This window comes from Tetrao urogallus (genome assembly GCF_951394365.1).
Source record: "Tetrao urogallus genome assembly, chromosome: 1".
NCBI classification, from domain to species: domain Eukaryota; kingdom Metazoa; phylum Chordata; class Aves; order Galliformes; family Phasianidae; genus Tetrao; species Tetrao urogallus.
In genome coordinates, this window is record NC_136813.1 from 142,627,621 (window position 1) to 142,652,408 (window position 24,788).

Here is a 24,788-nt window from a genome sequence, read left to right on the forward strand (position 1 = left end):
AAAAAAAAAGACAACTTTGGCAAGTCCTCCAGGTAGTCCCAAGAGGGGTTTCCCTCTTCACCCCTCCCTGGAATCGTGTGAAAGAAGAAAGGGTGAGTTGCCATGGCCAAAGCACACCGTTTTTCCTGAAACTGCTCCCAAACCGTGTGGGTGGGCAGATTAAAAGAGGCAGAAGTCTGAGGTCACTGAACATGATTGCCGAAAGCAAACAAAGAGGGAGGGGAAAGAATACAGGAAGGAGCTTCCCTGCAGCTAGCATCTGAAGACAAAAAGGAGATTTACAGCAAAAATAATCTTTCCCTAACCCACTCCCTCCAAATTGTGTAAGGATTCTTCAGCAGACGTGGCACAGACAGTCTTACATGACTTTGTAGATGCCAAACTGCCATTCAGATTTTAGAGCCCCAACTCTTTGGCATTAAATACAAAGAGGATTAGGAAACTGGAAAGAGGAGGAAATGAGGAACACAGATGCCCGATGGCTCCAGATACACAGAGCTGGACTTGCTCTGCAGATCCCCAGCCAATTTAAGAGGAGAGGGTTTGCAGAAAGTCCAATGGAAAAGGGGAGGGTGGATGGGTCATTCCATCATGTGTAACCTGGGCACAATGAGAGGACTTTATTCAGTAGCTTTGGCATCACCAGCTTCTGCCTTGCCGTCCACTTCCTCATCGGAGCACTCTCCTGTACCCTTCCTCACAAGCCGACGTGTGATGACAAAGGGCAGGTCCCCACGCCTAGGGAAAGACACAGTGTGTCAGTAGCAAGATTTACTGCGCTCACCAGACACGGCAGGCTTGGGAAAAAGGAGAGAAAACAGACTGTTTGCCGTGGGCAGCTACAGCAAGCCCATGCTGCGCCGGCTGCCAAAGTACTGCACCCAATGCTCTGCCTTACCTGAGTTTGCTCTTGAGGGAGCTGACCTCTCTATTCATTGCATCAGCTGTTTCAGTGGCATCGTCCAGTTCACGCTGGAGCTTCCTGCGGGACGCGTTGGCTCTCTGGGCCTCCTCTTCTGCTTCCTCAAGCTGCCGTTTCAGCTGCTTCAAGCGCATGTTCGCCTTGTCCGCCTGAGAACGGGCAGGGATAAAGATCAGTGTTCCCTCACTTACAGCACAGTGGCAAAAAGAACAGTTTCCCAAGTCTCCCCTTCCTGAAAGAAGCTGCCTAGGACTTGACAGCTCCAAGCTTTTCTTAAATTTCTCTTAGATACGGAGGATGCCTTGACCATAGAAGGGAAACCCTCCCACCAGCAGACTCTACAATGCTGTAGGTAATCACACACACACACCTGATCTTTGAATTGCTCAGCATTACGCCTCTCATCATCCACCTGCAGCAATATATCTTTCAGCTTCTTCTCGGCACGGCGCACTTGCTTGCTGGCGGCCTGGCGCTCCCTGCACAGAAATACAGCGACAGCTCAGACATGAATTTATCCCCCGCTGTCCCCAACCAGAAGACCTGACACGGGTAAGTCGGAAACAAAGAGGACGGCAGAAGTCACACTAATTTTTGATTACCAAAAAAAAAAAAAAAAAAGGATGGGAAGCGATGTTTCCTAGAGATGATTAATAGGTACCAAAAGGTATTGGTGCCACCACAGATACTTTCTCCTGAAGCTATAGAGGAGCAGCAACAGCGCAATCACAGCTGCTGCTTTAGGACTGGTTAAGATTGGCTGAAGTTAAAAGTCTCTACAATGAGGGCAAGGAAGAACTACCCAGTACCTCTACGGTGAGCCCCTCATACTGACAAATTAGTATTGGCTCAGAAGGGCTTAAAATTCCTGGGTGCTTGTAAAACAACCAGAGTTCTGGCCAGGACATACTTGGTCTCCATGTCCAATTGCTCTTCCAGCTGCACTATCTTGGCTTCCAAGGCCGTGATGGTAGCCTTGTACTTGGACTTCACTGCACTCTCCATCTCCTGCAGTTTAAGCTTAAGCTCCTTGTTCTGGCGCTCCATCTGCTGGCGAGCATTCTCATTCTTCTGGGCATTGCTGCGCTCAGCGTTCAGGTCGGCGTTCATCTGATCAATCTGTGGAGAGAAGCAGCGCTGAGCATATCGGGTGTCCCAGCCTGAAGGGCTGATTTGTTTCTCAGACACGTGCTGATATGCAAAGAAAAAGGACCCTCAGGGTGAGCTGAACACCTGGGATAGCTCTGCTACAGGAGGAGCTGTCTGTAGACAGATACAAACTACTTCTCAAAAAAATTTCTTAGCTTATTCCAACTTTTTAAAGTAATTACTTGAAAAACAGGCTTATCAACCTCCTCTTAGTACTACATTTGCCAATCACGTGCCTCTCCTGGGTGAAGGAGCAGTCTGGCACTGAACAACTTAATAATTACCAGTCCTAGTGAACTGCATCCATCCTGAAGGCAAGCGAATTCAATATATGTGCTTTACTGATCTATCGCTTACTTGCTGTCTGTCTGCTTCAGCTACAAAGAAGCAGCCTAAAACTACTGACTTTCAAAGATGAAAGGGCAAAAACTCGATCCACTTCCAACCCAGGGCTCTGGCTGATAGTCAAGTAGAGAGCTATGTTCTTTGGAGTAGAGCCACCCCTTGGAAAACCATCAGCCTAGGTTCTTGGCTTTAGAGAGCTAACAGAACAGCATGCCTGACTCCTAAAGTCGGAAGGATAAAGCACAGCAGAGAACAGACAGATTAGGATCACTGTTTCTATAGCAGCCTAACAAATTCCATATGGATAGACCATTTGAAGAAGCATAGAACTGGTGGAAAAGTCGCTTTCCAAACACACTGTGGCACTGTTCAGCAGGCCAAGATAGAAAAGCAGACTGCAGAACATAATTCTCATAGATCCTCAATTTAAAAAAAGAAAAAAGGAAAAAAAAAAGAAAAAAAAAAGGACCGGAAATTCCTGATAGACTTTGGAGATGGTTCCAGCTACCAAAATCATTTAACACTCCAGGATCAGAACCAGTGAGTTAACATGAGCTCCAACTGCCCACCGCGTTTTCTCTGTTGTGGCATTCAGGTGTTTCACCTTGCTCATGTCTACAGACTTTCCAGGGCCCGTAACATCCACAGAGCAGCAGCTGACATTTTTCAGAGCACAGTCTAACAATTTACACAGGTTAGAGAGCATCTGCTCACACATCCAGCCCGCGTAAGTACCTGAAGATTTGCCTTCTTGAGCCGGTCATTGATGATCTCAGTGTTGCCCTGCTCCTCCTCCAGCTCCTCCTCCAGCTGCGCTATCCGAGCTTCCAGGCGTCTCTTTTCCTCCATGGCCAGCGCTCTGTGGGACACACAGACATTCACGTGATGTTGGCAGCATTCATGCCTCGGGGGAAAACCTGCCTCTTCTCATTTTATAAAATAAGCTCCGTCTTCTGAAAGCACAGAGGATGCAGTACACACTGCAGTCTAACAACAGCCTGCAAAGTATTTTCTCCAACCAGCTCCTCCACTCTTGAGCAGGGAACATTACTCACCCTTTACCACTGCTGTTGGCAATCTCATCAGCCAGCTCATCCCTTTCTTGCTGGGCCTGGCGCTTGGCACGCTCAGCAGCTGCAAGTTCCTGGAATGAAAACGAGACGGCAAAGGGAAGTGACCAACTAACTAATGCAGCATAGGAAAAAGAAGTTACTAGTAATGGGTGGTACAGCCTCTAGCTAGATCCAGACTGAATTATAAGACCTGGCTTGTTTCCCTACCACTTCACAACTTCCTTTGTTTTGCATCACTTCTATTGCAGCTGTCAAGCAAGGACCGAATTCTGCAATTAGAAAGAGACCTTATATTTGAGCAGAGTGGGAAAAAAAAACAAAAGAAAGGAAAAGAACAACTGTTCAAGCTTAAACCGTCATGCTTGGTTCCTGGTCAAGAAAACAAACAAACCCTTGATTAGCATGCATATGCCATTACCTCCTGCAATTGGATCATCTCTGCCTCCATGCTCTTCAACTTCTTCTCGTTTTCTTTGGCCTGAGCCAAAATCTCTTCTCTGGAGGTACGCGTGTCCTCCAGTTCCCGCATGTAATCCTTCATTTGTGCCTGGAAAAGGAGAACAAAGATGGATGGATTTCAGAGCATCTGCATGAACAAACGCTTACGTTTATCTTACAGGAAATACAGGGAGGGAAAGTGGAAGTGGGGACTTCATTAGTCTTCACTACCTAAAAGGCTGCTGTAAAAGGAAGGAATCATCTAGCTTCATTTCACGAGAAACAAGAAGAAGTAGTAACGGAAGCAAACAGAGTTGCTTAAATTGCAGGGGAAAACAATTCTTAGATATGGGGAGGGAGGAGTACAGGAAGCTTTCTAGTGAAGCAGTGGAAAGGATGGCCTAAGGGAGGATTTGGCGTTTTTCCTACGAACAGATCAGACACATGCCTGTAGGAATTAGAACGGTATGACAGAACTGTTTCAGGCAGGAGAAGGCCTACATATTCTTTTAAGACTCTGTAGCCCTGCAACTCCATAATCCTTTACAGAAACACTGATATGAGGCAAGCACTCGAGCAGACTTTCCCGGCAGCTTGTCTCTCAGGGAATTAAACAGGCAGAAGGGGGTTAGAAGGATATTTGAAATGCCAATAAATCTTTCCTGGTAAATTGCTACCAAGTTGCTGCTCTTGTGACAGTGAAGCTTGGTTCTCAGGAGGTGAAATCTTGTATCTCATTTCCCTGGGTAAATACGCTTTACATTGACAACTAAAACAATTGCAGTTCCTCACCTGCAGTTTGCGGAGCTGCTTGATGGCTTCATCACGATTCTTGTTAGCAGTGTCTATATGGCTTTCCAGATCTTTCAGGTCCAGCTCTAGTTTCTTCCTGGCAGCCACAGCAATAGAACGTTGTTTTCGTTCATCTTCCAATTCCACCTCCATCTCCCGCACCTGTACACAGAAATTTAGGCATCAGTGTTTCAAGCTCCTTGATTTCCCCAAAGCTACTTTTCACATCCACCTTACAAACTGCACTCAAGTGCAAGCACGTGACTTGTTCTAATCCCTCCTGACAGAGGGATGAGGGCTGACATTCCTTACTAGTATAGCAACACGGGATCTTCAGATAGGCAAAGGCTCTTTGAAAAATCATGCATACAAGGGAAAGCCTTTGCAGCACTGACTGGACAGTTATCATTAACAGTGATGTGTGGATTGGCACTGTCAACCATCTTTGGGCATAAGTGCCTTTGCAGAACGCTTTCAGGATTTACAAAGCAATTCTTACTTGTCTAATCAGCTGTTTCCTCTTCTCTTCATTCTGTTCATCACGTCCCAGGAGGTCTCGGTCAAACTGTGCTTTCATGGCCTGTTGGTTCACTTCTAGCCGCAGTTTGGCATCCTCTGTGGCCTGCAGTTCATCCTCCAGCTCTTCCAGCTGTGTCTTCATCTCCTCCACCTGCTGCTCCAGGGCTCGCTTAGCCTTCTCCAGCTCATGGACCTACAGCACAGTACCACACACAGGGTTTTCTCAAAGGGGAAATCCAGTTTCACCTATCCTAAGAACAAAAAAGCCCGAGAGCAGCCACTCAAGACAAGACTCAAGGACACTGTATTTGTTCCTTATGTTAATGCAGGGATATTCCTCCGAGCCAGCTGCTCACATAGCTGCAAGCTGCCACGTGGATTATGATTACTAAGTTTGGAAGAGACTTCCAAGACCATCAAGTCCAATTATCCACCTACCGCCAATATCTCTCCACTAAGCCAGGTCCCTTAGTACCACATCTAAATGTTTCCTGAACACCTCCAGGGACAGTGACTCCGCCACCTCACTGGGCAGCCCATTGCAGTGCCTAACCACTCTTTCTGAGAATAAATTTTTCCTGGTAACCAACCTGAACCTCCCTCAGTGCAACTTGAGTCCATTCCTTCTACTCCTATCACTAGCTATTGTGGGAGGTTGACCTTCACTTTGCCAGAGCCTCTAATTCATCTCACATCACACCTTCTCCATCACAATACAAGTCTCAGTTTACCATCACGTCATCTGAGTCATTTCCAGGCTCTTCCTACTCAACTTTCCTGCTCACTAATGTAATACAAATGTTAACATTCACAAATCCTCAAAGCGTTCAGTTCTCTCTACTACAGTTCTTCATGTTCACACTAGCGTAACTATTTTGCAGCATTAAACTAACAATATTGTCTTTGTGACATTTCCTGTGCAGATACCTTAGCTCCATACTTACGCTTTTCCCAACATCGTCCTTTGAACTCATCAGGTCTTCCATCTCTGTGCGGAACTGCTTATTGACTCGTTCCAGCTCAGCTTTCTGTTCTATGGCTTCTTCAAGGGCTCTGGCCAGGGAAAGGGCCTTTGTCTCCTTCTCGCGGGCTTCAGCTTCAGCACGGTCCCTCTCTTCTGCGTATTTGGCAGAGATGTTCTTCTCCTCTGCCAAGAGCTACAGGAGCACAGAATTTTGAGAAATCACTAAACCATTTTTAACAAGGTAAACATGCACCTTTTTCTGTTACTGCCTTCTAAGTAGCATTCTGCCGTGGACAGAAAGAATCAAGAAAAACTGTCTTCAGAAAATGCATACCATCCCATCTTCAATAATGTGCTGACCCCACGGTGAATAAACCTGATTCCCTAGGCATCCAACACATCAGTTCCAACAGCCCCTCAAAAACTGCAGCCAACATTTACAACTTGATGTTGCTGTCAATATAAATGTAAGCCCTTTGGGAAAAGGCACATCTCTAAACTTCTTGTGCATGAAACAAAACAAGTTTCCCTCTACGACAGCTTCTCTCTCCACTTTATATGCTATACCTCAGTTCAGAAAAAAACATACATTCTCCAAACAGCACTGTTTAGATATTCTTGGAGGCAAATCTGCCAAGTCAGATGCACCTACACGGAATGGATTGAGACTGAAGTCATACCTGATCAAACTTCTTCTGCTTCTTCTCTAGGTTGGAAACTGTCTGGCGCTGATGATCCAGGTCCACAGCGATGTCATCCAGCTCTTGCTGCAGGCGGGTCTTTGTTTTTTCCAGCTTGTCATATGCAGCTATCTTTTCCTCATAACGCTGAGTTAAGCTCTCCAAGTCCTTTTGCAGCTTCTTCTTGGCTTCCTCTGCTATCTCAAGGCAGCCCAGACCATCATCCATCTTCTTCCTGGCCTCTACTGCCTGAAGGACAGAAAAGACTGCACGTGAACCTCACCACACATAGCACAACACAGTATGTGGTTTACTGACACCAGATGAGCTGAGGAAGTAAGTCTGTTGAGCTCTGAAGGAATCATCTACAACCACTAACACTGCATCAATGATTCCAAAGGAATTCCTGGGTAGAAATCTACAGTTTGTATGATCGTTATCAGAGACTCACTCAAGTAAGCAGGATTACCCTTGTCCATCAATGGTTCTCTCATTAGATGCCTACACTGCGTTTGCATTTTACTTCCTTCAAGTCAGACTTGCACTTTGCACTTCCTCTCCTTTCAAGTGTTTGGTTTACAGAAGGTAGACTGTACCTGTTGCTGAAGAACAGAGATCTGCTTCTCTAGGTTTCTCTTTGCCTCCTCTTCTTCTTCCAGTTGCTCTTTCAAAGAATTCTTTTCATCCTCTGTTTGCTTCAGTTTGGTGCTGAAGCTCAGCTTTAGGCGAGTCTCCTCCTGCAGCAGCTCCTACAATACAAGTACCAAGAGGAACTCAGCACATCTCCTAGGATTCAAAGGCTCACCATCCTCAGTCATTCTCTCCAGCAGGAATACTTTTGAAGTTTAGTTTAATTATGCTAGTCATGTCACAGATCAAACAATTGAACATAGAATTTAAGTAACTATCTTCTTGTGAGTCTGTATAGGAACAAAATACTGACAAAGGTCCTATTCTTTGTACGCTCTCATGATTAAAGTAAACTTCTTTGCCACACAAGTACTGCCTTCCTGCACACAGCTACCCACAGTCCTTTCTGGAGTCCTCTGAGTAGCACAAACAGCATTAAAAAGCTTTCCCATATGGCCATACTCTGCTACAACTTTCTCATACTCAAGTATCACAGAAATGGACAACAGGATAAAGAGATTTACCATAGTTAACAACAATTTAATTCTCAGCAGAATTCAAAGACAGCAGTCATTTACCAAATTGGGGCACCAACAACATCTACTAACTTCTGCTGCCACTACTTAAGCTGAATGACTTGTAGAAACCAATCTTCAAACTAGTGCGTAACTTTTGAACTGTGCATTATCTTTGGGACTGTATTTTAAAAGAGTCCTAAGCAGATAGAACACCAGTGCCCATTCAAAGTTACTTAATATCTAAGGCTTGGTGCACTCTTCCTTTCCCTCCTAGTCTTCTGCATGGTACTGCATTGCTTTGCCAAAAGATCCACATTCTAGTAATAATAAACAATTTTATTTTGTTCAATCCCAGAATGTAAGATTATGCATGAATTTTCTTGGAAAAAATACTCAGATATTTGAATCTATTTCTTCCCCATTATCCAATGGGAAATAATTTTTTTTCTCTTTAACTTTATGGATTTACTAGAAATCATGCACATGGAAATTAAAAAAGACATCAAACACAAGAATCTAGCATTGTAGCTCAGTACTAGCAACAAAGAACGCCCAAGAAGAAAGGTCGTGGAGGAAGACTTCTAAGACATGGAAAGCATGGAAAGACTTCTAAGCATGTTGCATACACTGAAGAAGCAGAAGGAAGATAAAGTGCTTGTTTCTGTAGAAAAGCTCTCAATACCATGCAGCACAGCCCCTTAGCAACACAGCCAGAGCCACCTTTGAAGTGTTGTGTAGTCAGTTCTTAACAGCAGTCCAGATTGCTTTCTCACTTTATTTGAGATCATTTGTGACAGTGGATGTAAGATATACAGATGATACGGATGCCTTGGCTTCCAAAGCTCTTACCTGAGTATCCTGAAGCTGTGACTCCAGAGCAGAGAAGTCCTTTGCTAATTTGATTGATTTGCTGTCAGATTGGTTCAAAAGGCCTGTGACATTGTCCAGCTCAACCTGAAGGAGAGATGAGAGTATCACTTACTAAGTGCATCAGAAAAAACAAAGCCATGAACAGCTGCAAGACCAGAAAACGAAAAACAAGGCACTTCTCAGAAGTAAGGCATGTGTATCATCTCTTGGGAGAAGAAACATGTCAGATGAAATAGAGAGATATATGAAGAACCCAAAAGAGGCTCTATTGCAACATCCTTTATGTCTTTATCACATATGATTTGCTTCAGGACTGGATGAAGATACTCCAAATTACATTTTCAGACTCCAGAAGAGTACACATATGCCAGCAGTGCCAAACATCTAATGATAGCCCACCAAAAAAGACAATGCTTGGTGTGAACCAAAGATTTTCTTGTTTATCTTGAAGAGAGTTAGAAAAAATCCTGAATTTCAACATCTCCCTTTAGCCAATCCTCTTCTCCATCAACCACACTACAAACTATCAAGATACATTCTTCCAAATCAGCGGACTGTGCCAGTCTAGGCTCACAAGTAGCTGAAAGGTTACAGAACAGTACAGTACAAACTGCTGCACACTGAAGGGAAGCATCTTCTCAGGGCTGCTCATTAATGACATCAGTCCTAATGGCCTGAACCGATAATGAGATAAGGAGTTTGCTGAGTCTTGGGAAGCAAACTATGCCTGTGCTTTTTTGTAGGAACTTTATCCCCTGGAGGAACGAGAGATTTGCAATTTAACCATAGGAAGGTACCACCCTATAACCTTCTTTTCTCTCTATTCCTTGGCTACAACAGAAGATAAGGAAAACCCATGCCACTTACCTGCAACTTGTTCACTCTCTCAGCCAATTCTGTCTTCACCCTTTCACCTTCTGTAAATTTCACCTGCAGTTCCTGGAGCTGAGCATCTACTTTTTTCCTCTTGTGCTCTGCATCCCCTTTGCCTTGCAGAAGTACCTTTACTTCATTGGACAGTTCAGCCCTTTCACTTTCCAGAGCTTGTTTTGCTTTTTCAAGATTTGCTTTCACCTGGAGGGGAGGAAAAAAATAGCAAAATACCTCAGACAGAAGATACAGCAGAATGCATCCAGTGAGTGATTACGCTTTTTTTTCCTCCAAATTATTCCAACAAACTAACGTTGCATGTTTAACAGCTAAGTCTTAGACTGCTTACTCAGAAAAAAAGCAATGTGAACGCCTGATAAGCAGGAGACAATTAAACAATCAGAGCAGACAACAATAAAGGAGATAGTCTTGCACCATCAGATTTCCAAATTAAAGGTCGTACAGCTCAGCAAATGCTAGCAGTGAAAAAAAACTACACAATATTTTGGCTATTCAGTATAAGATGCCTGATGAGAATAAATGACTGAGTGCAACTACTTAAAACAACTGTAGTATGCTTCATAGTGCAAAATGATCTACCAGGGAACGAAGAGCATGTGCATCAGAAACCTAGTGTTATGTATTAAAACACTGCCATAGAGCAGCTATCACTACAATCACTTCAAGAGAGGCTGACTGCTTTGGTCTTGCATTCCCTGTTCCACATACCCGTTTGGTTTGCTCTAACTGCTCTGCCAATTCTTCAATGGCTTGTGAATGTTTCTGCCTCATCTCTTGGATCTGAGCCTCATGTGTCTTCGCCTCATCCTCAAGGGTCTTCTTCAAAACCGTTACTTCTTGTTCTCTCTTTGACCTGCAAAATTCACAGCTTTTATTTAGATGCCAAGGAGAGAATCAAACAGATGTGCATATCCACAAACAGCATCTCTATTGCAGAAAAACACCAAGGTTTGTTTAGCCCTACATGCTACAAATACACTTTTCACTAATCTTTGAACCCTTCTTAACTACAAGCTCACAACGTTGTTTTCAGCTAAGAATCAAATCAGAAAGCATGAATGTTTGGGCTGTCACCACCACTAAGGTTACCGAACAAACTAACTTTCTTACATCAGATAAGGGAATGCAATCTTGACTACAGCTTGCACACTGCCTCCTTCTGTAGCCATCAGACTGCTAACCAGCATGCTCTGATGAAGACTTGCATTTATTTTAACAAAGAAGTCAAAAACAAAACCAGACTATACGATACAGCTACATGTTGTAGTTACCTGAGCTCCTGCTGAGCAGCTGTAGAATCTAAAGTGTCTTCTAGCTCTGTTTTCAATGCTTCCAGCTCTTCTCCCAGGTCTCGTTTCTGTTTTTCGGCTTTGTTCCTTGAAGCTCTCTCTGACTCCAGGTCTTCCTGCAGCTCAGTGATCTGGGACTCGAGTTCCCTGATCTTTTTCAGGGCCATGTTCTTCTGAGCTGCCTCCTCTTCCACCCTGTGTTTAACATAGAGATCTGGTCAGAGCCAGATTTAAAGCATACAGAAATGAAAACCACCTGTCCTACAAAAATAATCCAGAAAAAAAGCTGGTACAGATCGTCTCTACATGATTACTTTCAAATTTTGATCCATAGATCACCCACAAAATTCTAAGTTCTAACTCTCAATACTTCAGAGAGCACAATTACTTACCTTAAAGAAGGAGACAGAGAAAGACTGACAACAGAAGCAGAACAGAAGCAGAAGAAAAAGCACCATTTTACAATGGAAGTTGGACACTTCACTGAACAGACAAACACAGCAACTACCACAGAGAGACAGTGCCCTGCCACTATTTTTTAATACCCTCTGAAATCCTACAGCAAAACTTGTTGCAGGGATAGTCTAGGTCTGTACAGAGAATGTGGCAGTGAGTAATTGCCAAAGAACTCTGATGCTAAGGATATGAATCCTACCAGTTCACAGACTGAAATACATAGATTCCAAAGAGACACACGACTAGAAGAAATACTTCCTAACGTGGCAGTGCCATGGGTCAGATTCTCACCTAGCTAAGGCTGCCTGCAGCTCCTCTTCCTTCTTGGACAGCTGTATTTTGAGTTCTGCAATCTGAGCCTGCAGCTCAGCAATCTGGTCATGCAGATCACTGGAGTCTCCTTCAAGCTTTCGACGAGTCTTTTCCAATTCTTGCCTCTGCTTTTCTTCACGTCGAAGACGTTCTAATGGAGATAAGGACAAAGTAAGTTGCACAATGACACAAAGTCATTCAAAGAACGCTGTGCAAGGCAGAGAAGATAAAGCTATTCAGGCAATAATATCTTTCCTGGTAATACAACTGTAAAAACTAGCTGGAGTGCATTATTATGTCAGGATAATGCAGACGGCTCGCATATTTTGCACTTAAAAGATACATGTGCAATTTTCCTTTCCATTCAAACCTCCTTCCCCACTTCATTGTAAAAAAACAATAAACAACAAGCACAATGCTAGTCTCTCCCAACACCCACACCACACGGCACTCATTAAGTGATGCTGAACACAAGGACTGCTCTCCTTTTACTGCAACTGAATAGGCTATCTCCTGCTGTGTTGCCCTGGTTAGCCCCATGATAAAGTGCATCGAGCTTGAACTCTGAAGAACTTGCACAAACAAAGCATCAAAACCCACACTAACCCTGACAAACTGATGCTGCTGGAAGTAGAAAGGTGGAGACCCTTCCACAGTAGGAGAGGAAAGAGAACCAGCTTCTCTTCTCCATTGGTCTGCTGCTTTGGAGAGAACTTTTATTTAGATCACGGGCTCAGCTGACAAGGCACATAACCTTCACCCAGCCACTGAACAGCTCTGTCAAACTAATCAATAGCATACACACTATAGACTAATTTTTAACCCTTCAAAAACCAGATTGAGACTCAAGCTTTAGAAATGAAATTGAAATTCCCCAGCTTTAAACAAGAAACCACCCAAAACTGAACAAACAATTCGTCTGCAGGATCTGCTTTTTAAAATATACAAAAAAATGTCACCTTCCAGGTCTGTGATCATGGCCTCGTGCTTGTTCTTGAGTTTGGCTAAACTCTTTGATTTCTCCTCTTCCTCTGTTAGGTTTGTTGTAAATTCAGACATTCTGTCTTCCAACAGTTTCTTTTCCTGCAGAATTGAGAAGTTATTGTCAAGGCAGCTGCTGAAATTAAAGGAAAATTTTCAGAGTTGACTGTGCTTAAAGATGCCCATGTCATTGGTGCCTACTACTGCAACAAGGAAACATGGAAGGAAACAAACCCACTTAGGATTACAGATAATACTCCAATAAACAGTGGCTTACAGATTTGTATCTGACAACCCTTTCAAAGCCAAAAGGGAAGCCTGTTTATGAAGTAACTTGACACTGGCCGGCATAACAAAGTACCAGAAAAGATTTGCTTACCTACTGTTAGTTAGTCAAGGCTAACTTGACTAACTGTATTTAAATGTACAACACTGGTCTGTAAAAAAAAATACAGACAGGCACCTAATATCATAAATAAATTCAGGTTAGAGCTGCTTATCACCAGATTGAATTAATTCATAAGCTTCCCATAAAAAGGGAGCTAGTAGCTCCAAGAGAGTCACTGGAAAGTCTTTAGACTGCAGAGAAACTGCAGGAGTCTTACCTTGGCCAATTTGAGATTCTGATCTTCCAGAACTATCACATCTTCTTCTAGTTTCTTCAATTTGGCCTCTGTGGTCACTTTTTCCAGCTGCAACTTCTGCCTTGCGCTTTCCTCTTCTTCAAGCTGCTCCTCTAGTTCCTTCACAACACAAACACAAAAGCAAGGAACTTGTCAGTGCTGCTTACTGCCCAATATAACCAGCACAATAGACAAGTTCTAATTTTAACGTTTCTTTTTCTTTTTTAACCCCTACTACAAGGTAATATTAGCACTTCCCAGAACTGGCTTCTCCGTCTTGATTTGATGCAACATACTGCACTTTAATAAATAAAATTTATAGCAGAAGAAAACAATACTATTTTGCAAACAATACTACTGTTCTCAAAACACCTGGTTCAAGCAAAAAACTTGTCCAGTTATTTGACAAGTAGCCATAACCTTCACCTTCAAGAATGGAATAACACATTCCAAATGGCTGTTTCAATGCCTGAGGCATCAGAATTGTTCTGCCCCATTATTTCCATGCTTAGATTTTTCAATCTTTTCTTTTATTGTAACTCTCACTCCTCTGATTTCCTCCAAAATATAAGACAAATCAAACCACTCTGACTCCTATTATCCTGCTTACTGCTACCAGAGATGGCATTCCTAATGCATTACCTGAATGTTCTGCTGCATTTTCTTCTTTTCAGCCTGCAGATGTTGACACCGTTCCTCTTCTTCCTCCACCCTTGCTTCCAAGTCATGACATATTTCCTCCAGCTCCTGCTTCTTGGCTGTCAGGCGGGCTCTTATCTCCTCAGCTTCAGCACAGAGTTCAGCTTCTGCTTGCAATTGTTCTTGCAGCTGCATCTTCTCTGCCATTAGCTTCATAGTACACAAAGCAGAAACAACAGTAAGACAAACTCCAATTTACCAAAGCACTAAGTAATTTATATTAACTGAAGGTATATATGCCAATGTTCCACAGTTATAACAACTTCAGCTGCCTCCTGCTATGAGTTAAAGATTAAATTTCAAAATGCAGTTTTTAAGTGCTTGATTCCCTTCACAAACCATTCACATTAGCCCTAACAAACTTCTAGAGATTATGACCATTTGAAATAAGGAGATTGTTTAATTTTCCCCTACAAAAGTAATGCTAGTAAGTATCATCCCTGCAGAAAAACAAACCTGCTGCCACCTTCTGTGTTCCAAACAAAAAGAATTCCATTTACAATAAAGCTGAATTCAACTACCTTGCTATAATACTCAGCCAAAAGAGACTTTACACACAATGGCTGTAACAAGGCAATAGTTATTCACTAGGAACTGAGCTGGGGAGAAGGGCAAGCAAAACCCAACAAGGTAGAGCAAAGTCACATATTTCAGCCAGCAGGAATCCTGCAGCTTATACATCAGACCACTAAAGCAAAGGAGCAGCTCTTAGGCCAGTGGACAGAATGAGTTTTACACACAACTCACCTGGGCCTGGAATGTCTCCATCTCACTCAGTCTATTTTCTGCAGCTAGCTGCTTCTCCTTAACCTTTATTAGTTCTTCTTCCTTGGCCATCATCTCTTCTTCCTGTCTGCTTACTTGCAACAGGGGCTTCACCTAAAAAGGAAACCAAGGGAAGGGGATGTATTTAATAAACATTAAGAACATGACAAAATGCTCTTGTACATGATGAGCATCCAATAAAACAATGTTTTTTCTAAGTATCATATATGAAGGACTGACCAATTACTTTGTTATGAACCATGGGAGAATTAGAGAGGACTGGATACAATCTATTTTGCCACTAACCCTCTGCTTGCCTGACTAACCAATGTTTCCTTCAGGATGGGATAATTCAGGAGAGTAATATGTAAAAAATTCAAGACTCTCAAGGGGTAAGCAGTAATAACAGTAAAATAGATTTGCCATCCAGTGGGGCAAATTACAGTTCGTGGGCAGTCAATGTAAACAAAACACCACCACCACTCATCTCTGTGCTTCCCCACCAAAAATCCTTAGAAATCTTCATAGGAAGAAGAAGAATACTTTCAACTCTGACTTTGCTGCAAAGTCTCCACAGTTGAAGAGTAAAAAATCCCATGAGTTCAGGAAAAAGATTGTTTCTTCATGTGCTCATTGTCCTTATAAAGATAAAATATGTACAAGTTTAACAGTAGAATCAGACTTCAGTGTTTTCATTTTGCTTTCATGATTCTGGAGAAAGAGATGATAAACCTCTCTCCATGTTAACAATTTTTGTCTAGCTAAATTGACTAGCCATGTAGTAAGTGACTCTTTGAAGTGACATGCTACCAAAGCAAGCAATCCTCTTCTATACATAAAACATTAAATGATGACTTCTGCTTTTCCACATAACTTGCACATAGCCTTGCATTTCTTTTTTATGCAGGAATACTGCAGATATAAAATATGTTACAATATCCATTATCAAAATGAATCAGGGTGCAGTTATAAGCAAGCTCGGCTAGAAAGGAAGTGGTTTTTTTGTTGTTGTTTTGGTTTGTTTTTTTTTTTGCTGTAGTTCAACCTGAGAAGCTTAAATCACAATAACAAACTCTCACCAAAACTTGTATAAAAGGAAAAAATATTACCTTGGTGAACAACCTCCACCACTGCCAGTTCCGCAGCTTCAAATAAGCAGCACAGTTCCTCTGGAGCACCTTCATGGCTGTCAGCTGCTGTTGGCGCTTGGCAAAAGCTCTACAAAGTAAATGGAGATCAGATAGCAAAGGAACCCACAGTAGGAACCTCTTAACCAAGGCCACTCTTGGAGAACTATAGATTATATTTTTACAAGGTTCCCTCCTCAAAAAAAAAAAAAGGCAGAACAAAATTTGCAGTGAAATTCCACTCGCTTTTTTAAGCCTTTTTCTGCTCAGGTAAGACTGGTTATCTTTTCCTTTACTCAATTTCCTCTGTATTTCCCTAGCACCTCCTAATCTTAGAAGCCTCATTCTCACTTCCCACGAGGAGATATGAAACAGAGGTGTTTTGTACCTGACAGATACTATTCTTGTTTTTAGATCTGTACCATTTGCAGTCCTACCTAACAGTTTCAGAGAAATCCCTGTGCTAAGACCTTTGAAATATCACATTCATAACTTGCAGCACTTTCACGAAAAAAGAAAACAACAAAAACCCCAAACCTAAAAGTTGCCTCCTATATTGCTGTGTAGTGTTCCTATGGAAGGAAATAGTCTTTATTGTTCTGTATGTAGGACAGCAGCATATATGTTTTCTTGCACGTGCAAGCACTCAAGTATTACAGAGATTGAACAACTCCAAAACAATTATCAGCTGTTGTATACAGTGAACAAGTCATGGCCCTTCAGACAAAAAATAATTTGTAATCAGCTTTTTTTTTGGAAGAGAAACTTGCACCTGAAGAATAGAAACACATATGTTTATACTGTACTTTTTAAAATCTGATCCTTACTTTCTGGCCAGGTAGCCTCTGCAGCATGCTTGGAAGCCAATAATGACATCTGTGATTTTCAGATCTCTCTCTTCTTCAAGATGAGCAAGGACTCCAGCTCTGAAAAACACTTTACTCTGTCCAATTCGGTAAAGGTTAGAATCCAGCTCCAATGCTTTGATCTATAATGAGAGAAAGAGAAGAATACATTTATTGCAAAGATTGCTTCATGTCACAATGCAGATTATATGACTCTCACAGCTATAAGATACCCCTTTTCTCCCACAATAACCCAGTCAGGTCAGCCAACACTGCTAACTCCTGCAAAAGCCCTCTCTCAATTAGAAGATTTGGAGCTCAGCCAAGGATGGCATGAAACAGAGGCAATATAAGACAGAAAACATGTTAGAAGGCCATTATTTAATATAACACCACATCTAGTACCCAAAGCGACAAGGATGCTGCAAGGAATATGTTCTTCTCTCTAAAAGTCCTCTTCCTTTCCTAAGAAGAATACATCTGTTGATTCTTCATATTTCATTTTTCCCAACACTAATCTGAAAGGCACCCCAACCAACTTTCCCTTCCTTTAAAGGATTTGTGGTCGATACTTTACACCAGTTCAGAGGAAGAAACTATATTCCTCTGAGACAGAATAAACAGCAATCCCTTAAATTCAGCTCAGTGTCCCCTAGACATCAAGCTAACAAGCCAAAACTTTCCCTCTGAAGCAGGCATTTCTGCAGAAATCAGAGTTCTCATTGAAAGAGTTTGCCATCAGCAGGCATTTACAAAATGTTTGTTGGAGCTTGTACTTCAAGTATGCAACCAAAGATAACAATGCTTCTTAACATTTTGATTCAGTGAATGCTGCTGGCATCTAAAAGTGCAGACGTGTTGAAACAGAAGGATTTGCCCATGATTATTGAACCTCATGTTAGTCAAGAGCCTCCAACAGCGAAGGCAAGACAGTTTTCTGCACCCTCCTTCTCAGACAAACGTTTGTCTTCTGAATTTCTATCTGTGTGTAGAAGATATACTTAATATGCTTACAGAATGCACAACCCCAGCTTCCTCATCATATCCATAACGTTTATTCTATTCAAAGAGTTTATGGAATGTCTTACCATCAGCACACAAGCTTGTTTTCCATCCATAAATCCTTTGGGAATTGCATTTGGAGTTAAGATCTCATATCTGAAGAGCAGAATGCATTGGATTAATTACATAGTTATATATGAAAACAAAAAATGCTAGTTCCTACTACATTTCGACTTCAACAGCTTATAGTTTGCTTAGAAAAAAAAACCTGCACCTGTAGACAAAAGAACATGAAGCAGCAGATAGCAGACTTGCATAGGGTCCTCTACTCCTTACCATAACTCCATGCTTAGTAGAGAAAAAGACAAAGGTACTTTTGGGAGGCTTTGTGCAGGGGAATAACAAGAGATGGTGCTGCTGCTTTTCAAAACAGCATTGATTTAGTTGTAACAAAATACTTCAGTTTTCACACTTCTATCTTTGTCAGTAAAGACTAATTCAGATTATTTTCTAGTCTTTACCTTTGCCTGAATTCCTGGAATACAACCCTGTTGGGGAAGCCTTGACGACAAATACGGATTCCCTCCAGCACTCCGTTGCAGCGAAGTTGATCAAGGACCAAGTGGGGGTCGAGCTTTCCAGCCTGGTAAGGAAAAAAACCATTTGCTTAGTATCATTAAGCTTGTACAAAAAGAGGCTGAACACCTTGCCTCCTCCCCTTTTTTGTAAAACAGCTGGTTCTCTTTTTTTTTCTTGTTATGAGAAATTGAAAGCTTTTTTGCCACCTTAGAAATTCTAACTGCAAAGATCAGTCTCCCAAATTCTGGAAAGAGTACCCTTATTTAAGATAACTGTAAAGAGAGACCTTGAATAAACAGGACCACTACAAAATCTGTTGCAAAAACTGGGAAGATGTAACAACCCAGTCATACCCTGCCAAGGAAGTCCATCTATGACTGCATGGGTAGTAGTTACAACCTCCTTTACCTTTTTCTCGTGGTTGGGGATAATGCAACGGACGAAGTTGGGGTTGGTGTTTCTCAGGGTGGCCATCAGTTTAGCCAGTTGTTCTTTGTAAAGTTGTCCCACTGTTCGGAACATACCCTTCCTGGTTTTAAAGGCTCCTGGCAACGCTGTTTCTGACATGCCAGCTACCTGATCCAGCCCAACAATACGATCAACTAGAGAAAGCACAAGAAAGGGTATTAAAATTCAGCCACAACCAAAGGAAATACTGGTCTGTACAAGGAACATCTGGGTAGAACAGGATAAATGAGAGGAGCTGCAGGATCCTTTTTGCTTCATCTCTACACAGATGTCGACTCCTGTACAGAATTTGTGCAGGGATAGGAGCAGGAAGGAAAAAAAAAGCAACAGCTCACTACAGGAAGTTTGAGTGATGGAATCAAACTTACTCCCAGACATAGCCTACTGATGCTCTGGAGGGCAGATCTGGAAGAGCAATCTAGAAGTGTGTTTCAGATGCTTCCACTTGCTTAGGTTAATGAAAAACAACAAACCAAGAGTTCTAGCTGCTAGCCCACACCAGAGTCAACTATTTGTTACCTCTGACTCAGAAGGGGCTGCAGTTAGAGAAAAAGCCCAGCTTGACTCTTCAGCCAGAAGCAGAATTGCCATGTTTGGTGATCAAGAAAAGCCATGTCTACTTGTTAACTGAACAAACATGGTTAAAGGCTTGATAAACACCAACACCGCTGCTTGAGTTATTTTGCAGAACAAGCATTCTATGACTTACAGACATGAACAACACCACTAGGAGAAAGCCAGAACTCCCTGCCCCAACAGCTTCTCCACTATGCCACAATGACATCCAAGTATTAATGAAGCCATCATTTTAATGGGTGAATTCCAAGATTGTTTTTTTCAATAGAAGCCAGTTAGATCTGAGAGTAGCATCAGTCAGAAGAAACTACAGCCTTCCTTTTTCCCATTGTTCTATCATGTAGAGATAAATATTCACACTCACAACCACTATAAATCCCCACACCCTAAGGTACTTTTTCTCAAGTGCTTCAATCTACTATCTCACTACTATCCTCAGTGATTGCTTGATGCCTACACTCAGGCTCCCTGTCTTAACTTCTAAAAGTATATAACTTGTGCTCAACTGGCTTGATTAAAAAAATCAAGAGTCAAGAGAAATCCCCACAAGTGAAGAAAACAGAAAGGACAGACACTCTCATTTACAGTTAATATTAGTTTATAACTGCTCACTTCTAGAGCAGCCATTAGAATAGGGTCAAAGCTGTCTTATCAGAAAGAAAAGGTTATGTTACTAGATGACACCATAGGGAAATCCAAAGAATAGTGTCCCAGATTCTGTTTGGAACAATCCTCTTAAAAACTTGAGCCCTGCAGTCTACATCAAGATGGCAAAAAAGGACAGTCACTTGCAACAGAAGCTCCAGAGAACAACAGATGAGATCTGATCAGCCATGGTTCAGTCAACATTTTAACTCCAAAAGGCATGTGTCAGCCTCACACAGCAAAGGCCTTACTGGGTACTACTTGCTGATGGATATTTTTCACATAGTACCAATTCCTTTTCCAAACTAACTTTCCTTTTTGTGATCTGCAGCTGAAATCAAACCCCGGCATTAGAATCAGCATTAAACTGAATTTCAGTTTTAAGACAGTCTTAGAAAAGTTCTTTTTCCAAGTTTTGGAATTAAGTATAGCCTTACTAGTTCTACATTCAAACATTTGACAGGGATTTGCTTTTAGTTGTTCCTATGAAAGTCTTGCAATAGCACCTTTAGCACCTGAATGTGTCCATATTCACCTTGTCTCCACTCACAAGGATTCTTATTTTTTTTTTTTTTAAGTCTGTGAGGAGCTACTAGCACAAAGCAAAGGAAATGAACAAGAGAGACAAGCAGGTATGACAAAGGGACAAAGAGAAGTTAATGGAAGCATTTCTTGCATGGCTCTAGGATGCATTACACACATGACACAACAGCTGGATTTCTCAGTCACCTGGTTCTAGATGAAGAATAGGAAAGTGTTGATAGAAATAGGCTCTCTGAACGTTCTGCATCTCTGCAACAGACAGAGACGTCAAAGAAAACCCATGACAGAAAGTGACAGCAACAGTAAGACTCAAAAGCAGATAAACTCAGAGGAGATAGAGTAAAATACTGAACAACACTGCAGAAAAAATATGCCATTGCAGGATGGAAAACCTAGATTCAGCCTCAGATCTTGCATTTGAGTGTTGCAGCTAAGCAAGCTGCCAGGACGCATTGGTGTGTTCATATTTTAATCTGGCATTCTCAACTTAGAATAATTGCAGTATATGCAGCAAGCTTAATGTAAGTCAATGCACATGAGCCTTTCTTTTGTGTTACAGTGAATTTTAAATGCAATACCAGGGTCTAAGCAAAGGAGGTACTAGATAATATTCATCTTGGTGGTTTAGTCCCCAGGGAAAAAAGGAACACAGGTCATAACAGATTTTTGATGAACCAACAAATTTTGCCCTGTAAAACAGGAAGAGAAAATACATGAAATTACATTTAACTACATACCATCTTTCCACAACTCAGACACAAACTTATCCGACGACTGATGGAGAAGAGTAGCAATGTTATCATTCAGTGGATCCATGTTCTTCATCAGCCACTCATCTGCTTTATAATCCACCTGGAGAAGAAAAACACGTCAAGAAACTCCAGAGCATTTTCTGCAGCACAAGATCCAGCAAGATTCTGCAAAGTCTAGAAAAGCAGCACCAAGGTTTGCATAATCAACAACAGACAACCTAATTAGTCTTGAATGTGTCATCTAAGCAAGCATACCTACAAACACCAAACCCTTAAAAAAAGCTGAATGCTCTGTTTTATCGGGAATGGATTTGCAATGCTAGCATGCATCAGCCTGAGTGTGAAGCAAAAAACTGCTGCACTACCATTATTGGTGATGAAATCTTGATGCAAGGTTTCTGAAAAGTATCTTCAATCCCATTAAGTCACAGAGAACAAATTTAAGTTGGTGTCAATTTGACATGTCCTCAACTATACATAGATAACTTGCAGGTTAATCTCCTTCACGGAAATCTCCTGCCCCATAATGTCTACAGCAACGAAACAGCTTTGTGAAGTCTCCCACCAATTTCCTATGTCTTCCAAAACACAGTCCCTCTGTAGCTACTTCTAAAAAACAGTAGTTATGCAGTGGAAAATAAGGCAGACATTCTTCTAATGCAGTTTAGCTATTAATTCTTTACCTTGCCAGCATAATGTATGATACAGAAGTCAGCTTTGTCTTTCAGCTGTTTCGGCTTCTGAAATTTGGGGTGGGTGCCTTGTTCTTGTACAACTTTTTCCACAAAGCTTTTGTCTGTTGCTTTTGGGAACCAGCACTCTTCATCCAGCAGGGCCAGTATACCAGGGGGGCCAGCCTTAAAAGAGGGAAACATCCAAATACCATTAAGTACATGACTGTATCAGTAATTACAACCCTTGGACAGCTAGGAAAAAAGGATACCAAACCATGATCCCTATCACATTCGTCTGTTCTGTGGTATCAGTTCAACTGCTGCCACAGCAATAGAAATCATTAATAATCTCTCAAGATCCTCTTCTGAAATCATAGAATGGCTTGGGTTGGAAAGGACCACAATGATCAGGTAGTTTCAACCCCCCTGCTATGTGCAGGGTCACCAACCAGCAGACCAGGCTGCCCAGAGCCACATCCAGCCTGGCCTTGAATGCCTCCAGGGATGGGGCATCCACAGCCTCTGAGCATTTTTAATTGAAGGTCTCTTTCATGACACTTATACAGGGTGTTTTAAGTAAAAAGATCTATTTTTTTTTTTTAATAAAAGGACTAAGGACTACAGAAGACCAGAACAGCAAATTGCAGGAACTAGTTCTTACTATTGGAAATCTACTGTGAAATGTGTGAATTTCCAAGTTTTGCTAGTGCAGGGTGAAAGCAATAGATTCACAGCCTCTCTTCACGCTTGTAGGCAAAAAAGGAAGTTCACACCACTTATCCAAAATTGCACTTCTGCACCTAGCACCATGCAGTTCTACACAAAGATAATTTTCTGATAAAAAAAAATGGGCAACAAGGTGATCTGTTTGCATGCAACACTTCCTACAGAACCAATACTAATGATTTTATTGACAGACTTTCAAACCAAGAGAAAACTGTTCATTTCTGCTTCTTATCAAAGGACAGTGACAGTAGAGAATTACAAAAGCCAGCTGTATATAGGGAGACTAGCTTTTTTGTGACACAATCAGTGCAGCCATTTCTTGTTGTTCAAGAACAGGAGAACAGGCTTCTTACCGGCTTCTCTATGAGGTCAATGCAGGGCTGCAGGTCCAGGCCAAAGTCAATGAAATTCCACTCTATGCCCTCCCTCTGGTACTCCTCTTGCTCCAGAATGAACATGGTGTGGTTAAAGAGCTGCTGCAACTTCTCATTTGTGTAATTAATACACAACTGCTCAAAGGAGTTCAGCTAATGAAGAAAAGGGTAGAAAGACATTTGAACAGTTGCTTTTGAAGGCACGTCTACTATTCTGCTAGCACTAAACATCACATTTATAGTTATAGCTCAGCAACTCTAAGCTCTGTTCTTGTCTAACTTCTAACCCTTTTGCTTATGAACCACATTTCCTGTCACATGCTACTGAAACACTGCATCAGTCCCGAGGGAAATTCACACGCTGCTCCTCAGAACTTGCAGAAGAATGTTTTGTCATAAACAGCAGAAGAATTACTGTAGCCACTTAACCCGGGAACAGAAAAACCTCCGGTTTTCTCACAAACTCAGAGCCGGCAAGTCCTCTTCATAGGAAGGGAAGCAATGGAGCTCTGCAGGCAGATTACTGAAAACATGTGTACTGGGAAGTCCTTTTAAAATCCTCTTTGATGTATAAAATCAGAACAAGAAAACTGAGCAAAATTTCTTCATTGTGCCCTGATTTCTTCAAACTGTACGGATAAGGTTAAAAACCAGGGATGCATTTTCACGTTAAACCATACTTAATTTAATGCAGCTGCTGGACAGAGTGGTTCTGTTCTACTTCCTCCATGTTCCAGTAATTCCTAACCACGCATTTCCACTCTCCTCACATTTTTATGAGATGTAGCAACCATTAAACTAAAAGTACAGTTAGATAAACAACACGGTCAGAGAGAAACAAAGCAATCTTCCTGTGGCTTAGTTCTCTATTTCATTATTAAATGGACCAAGTAACTTTGCAGCTGCACAGAAGCTAGATTCAGAAAAACACAAGTTTATAGGAGTTGCCTGGCTTGTTACCTGGCTGCCATGGGAATAGCAGCATAGTTCTTTCCTGGTGTCAGCCTGTGGCTATTTAAGACTAAACATAATGCAAAGCCACATTCTGGAAGTCTAGTTTCATGGACATTATGATTTAGCCTACCAGTTAAGTGTTACCTATAGAGGGAGCTCCCACTTTCCCTTTCCCATCTCTCCTTTAACTTTCCTTCAGCTGCTTCTTTCCCTCATTTACCTCGCATCAGTTTTTGTGCCTAGATTCCCCTTCACAGACTGACTCAATTGTATGCCACCCTAAGAAAAACAGTATCTGCAGTCCTAGAAAATTGGACAGTACAAGAGGGTGTAGCCAGGAACAGCAGAAGGGGAAAGGTGAAAGTTTACTCCTTTTCTTCATTAACAAACTGTTACATCAGTTTAGATGTGAAACCAGACTCCGAACCCTGATTTTCACACTTCTCACAGAACACAGGATATATTAGGATATGTTGAACCTGATTTGGTCTCCCCTTCCTTTGTCTTTTCAAAAGTCTTTGTCAAAACTAAGCAGCAGGAAGACTTTCTAACAATTCTTAATGACGCTAATAAGTTTCAATGGTTCATATTTTTAATGCTTTGGGAT

At 41.8% G+C, this 24,788-nt stretch overlaps 1 protein-coding gene across 1 annotated transcript in view; it reads right to left on the bottom strand.

The window, feature by feature from the left end:
* Positions 1–620: 620 nt before the first annotated feature.
* MYH9 (myosin heavy chain 9) overlaps positions 621–24,788 on the bottom strand; it is a gene marked incomplete at both ends in the record, with an annotated part of 52,816 nt that continues 28,648 nt past the window's right edge. The window contains 29 exons of the mRNA XM_079534422.1: positions 621–738; positions 899–1,071; positions 1,293–1,401; positions 1,833–2,041; positions 3,152–3,275; positions 3,472–3,560; positions 3,908–4,036; positions 4,720–4,881; positions 5,219–5,431; positions 6,183–6,395; positions 6,883–7,131; positions 7,479–7,631; positions 8,880–8,984; positions 9,768–9,974; positions 10,500–10,644; positions 11,063–11,275; positions 11,828–11,999; positions 12,808–12,931; positions 13,435–13,572; positions 14,095–14,301; positions 14,899–15,030; positions 16,026–16,134; positions 16,871–17,031; positions 17,977–18,046; positions 18,412–18,533; positions 18,878–19,071; positions 21,439–21,553; positions 22,137–22,310; positions 23,207–23,380. Coding sequence (XP_079390548.1) covers positions 621–738; positions 899–1,071; positions 1,293–1,401; positions 1,833–2,041; positions 3,152–3,275; positions 3,472–3,560; positions 3,908–4,036; positions 4,720–4,881; positions 5,219–5,431; positions 6,183–6,395; positions 6,883–7,131; positions 7,479–7,631; positions 8,880–8,984; positions 9,768–9,974; positions 10,500–10,644; positions 11,063–11,275; positions 11,828–11,999; positions 12,808–12,931; positions 13,435–13,572; positions 14,095–14,301; positions 14,899–15,030; positions 16,026–16,134; positions 16,871–17,031; positions 17,977–18,046; positions 18,412–18,533; positions 18,878–19,071; positions 21,439–21,553; positions 22,137–22,310; positions 23,207–23,380 — 4,503 coding nt within the window. The remainder of the gene's footprint in view (positions 739–898; positions 1,072–1,292; positions 1,402–1,832; positions 2,042–3,151; positions 3,276–3,471; positions 3,561–3,907; positions 4,037–4,719; positions 4,882–5,218; positions 5,432–6,182; positions 6,396–6,882; positions 7,132–7,478; positions 7,632–8,879; positions 8,985–9,767; positions 9,975–10,499; positions 10,645–11,062; positions 11,276–11,827; positions 12,000–12,807; positions 12,932–13,434; positions 13,573–14,094; positions 14,302–14,898; positions 15,031–16,025; positions 16,135–16,870; positions 17,032–17,976; positions 18,047–18,411; positions 18,534–18,877; positions 19,072–21,438; positions 21,554–22,136; positions 22,311–23,206; positions 23,381–24,788) is intronic.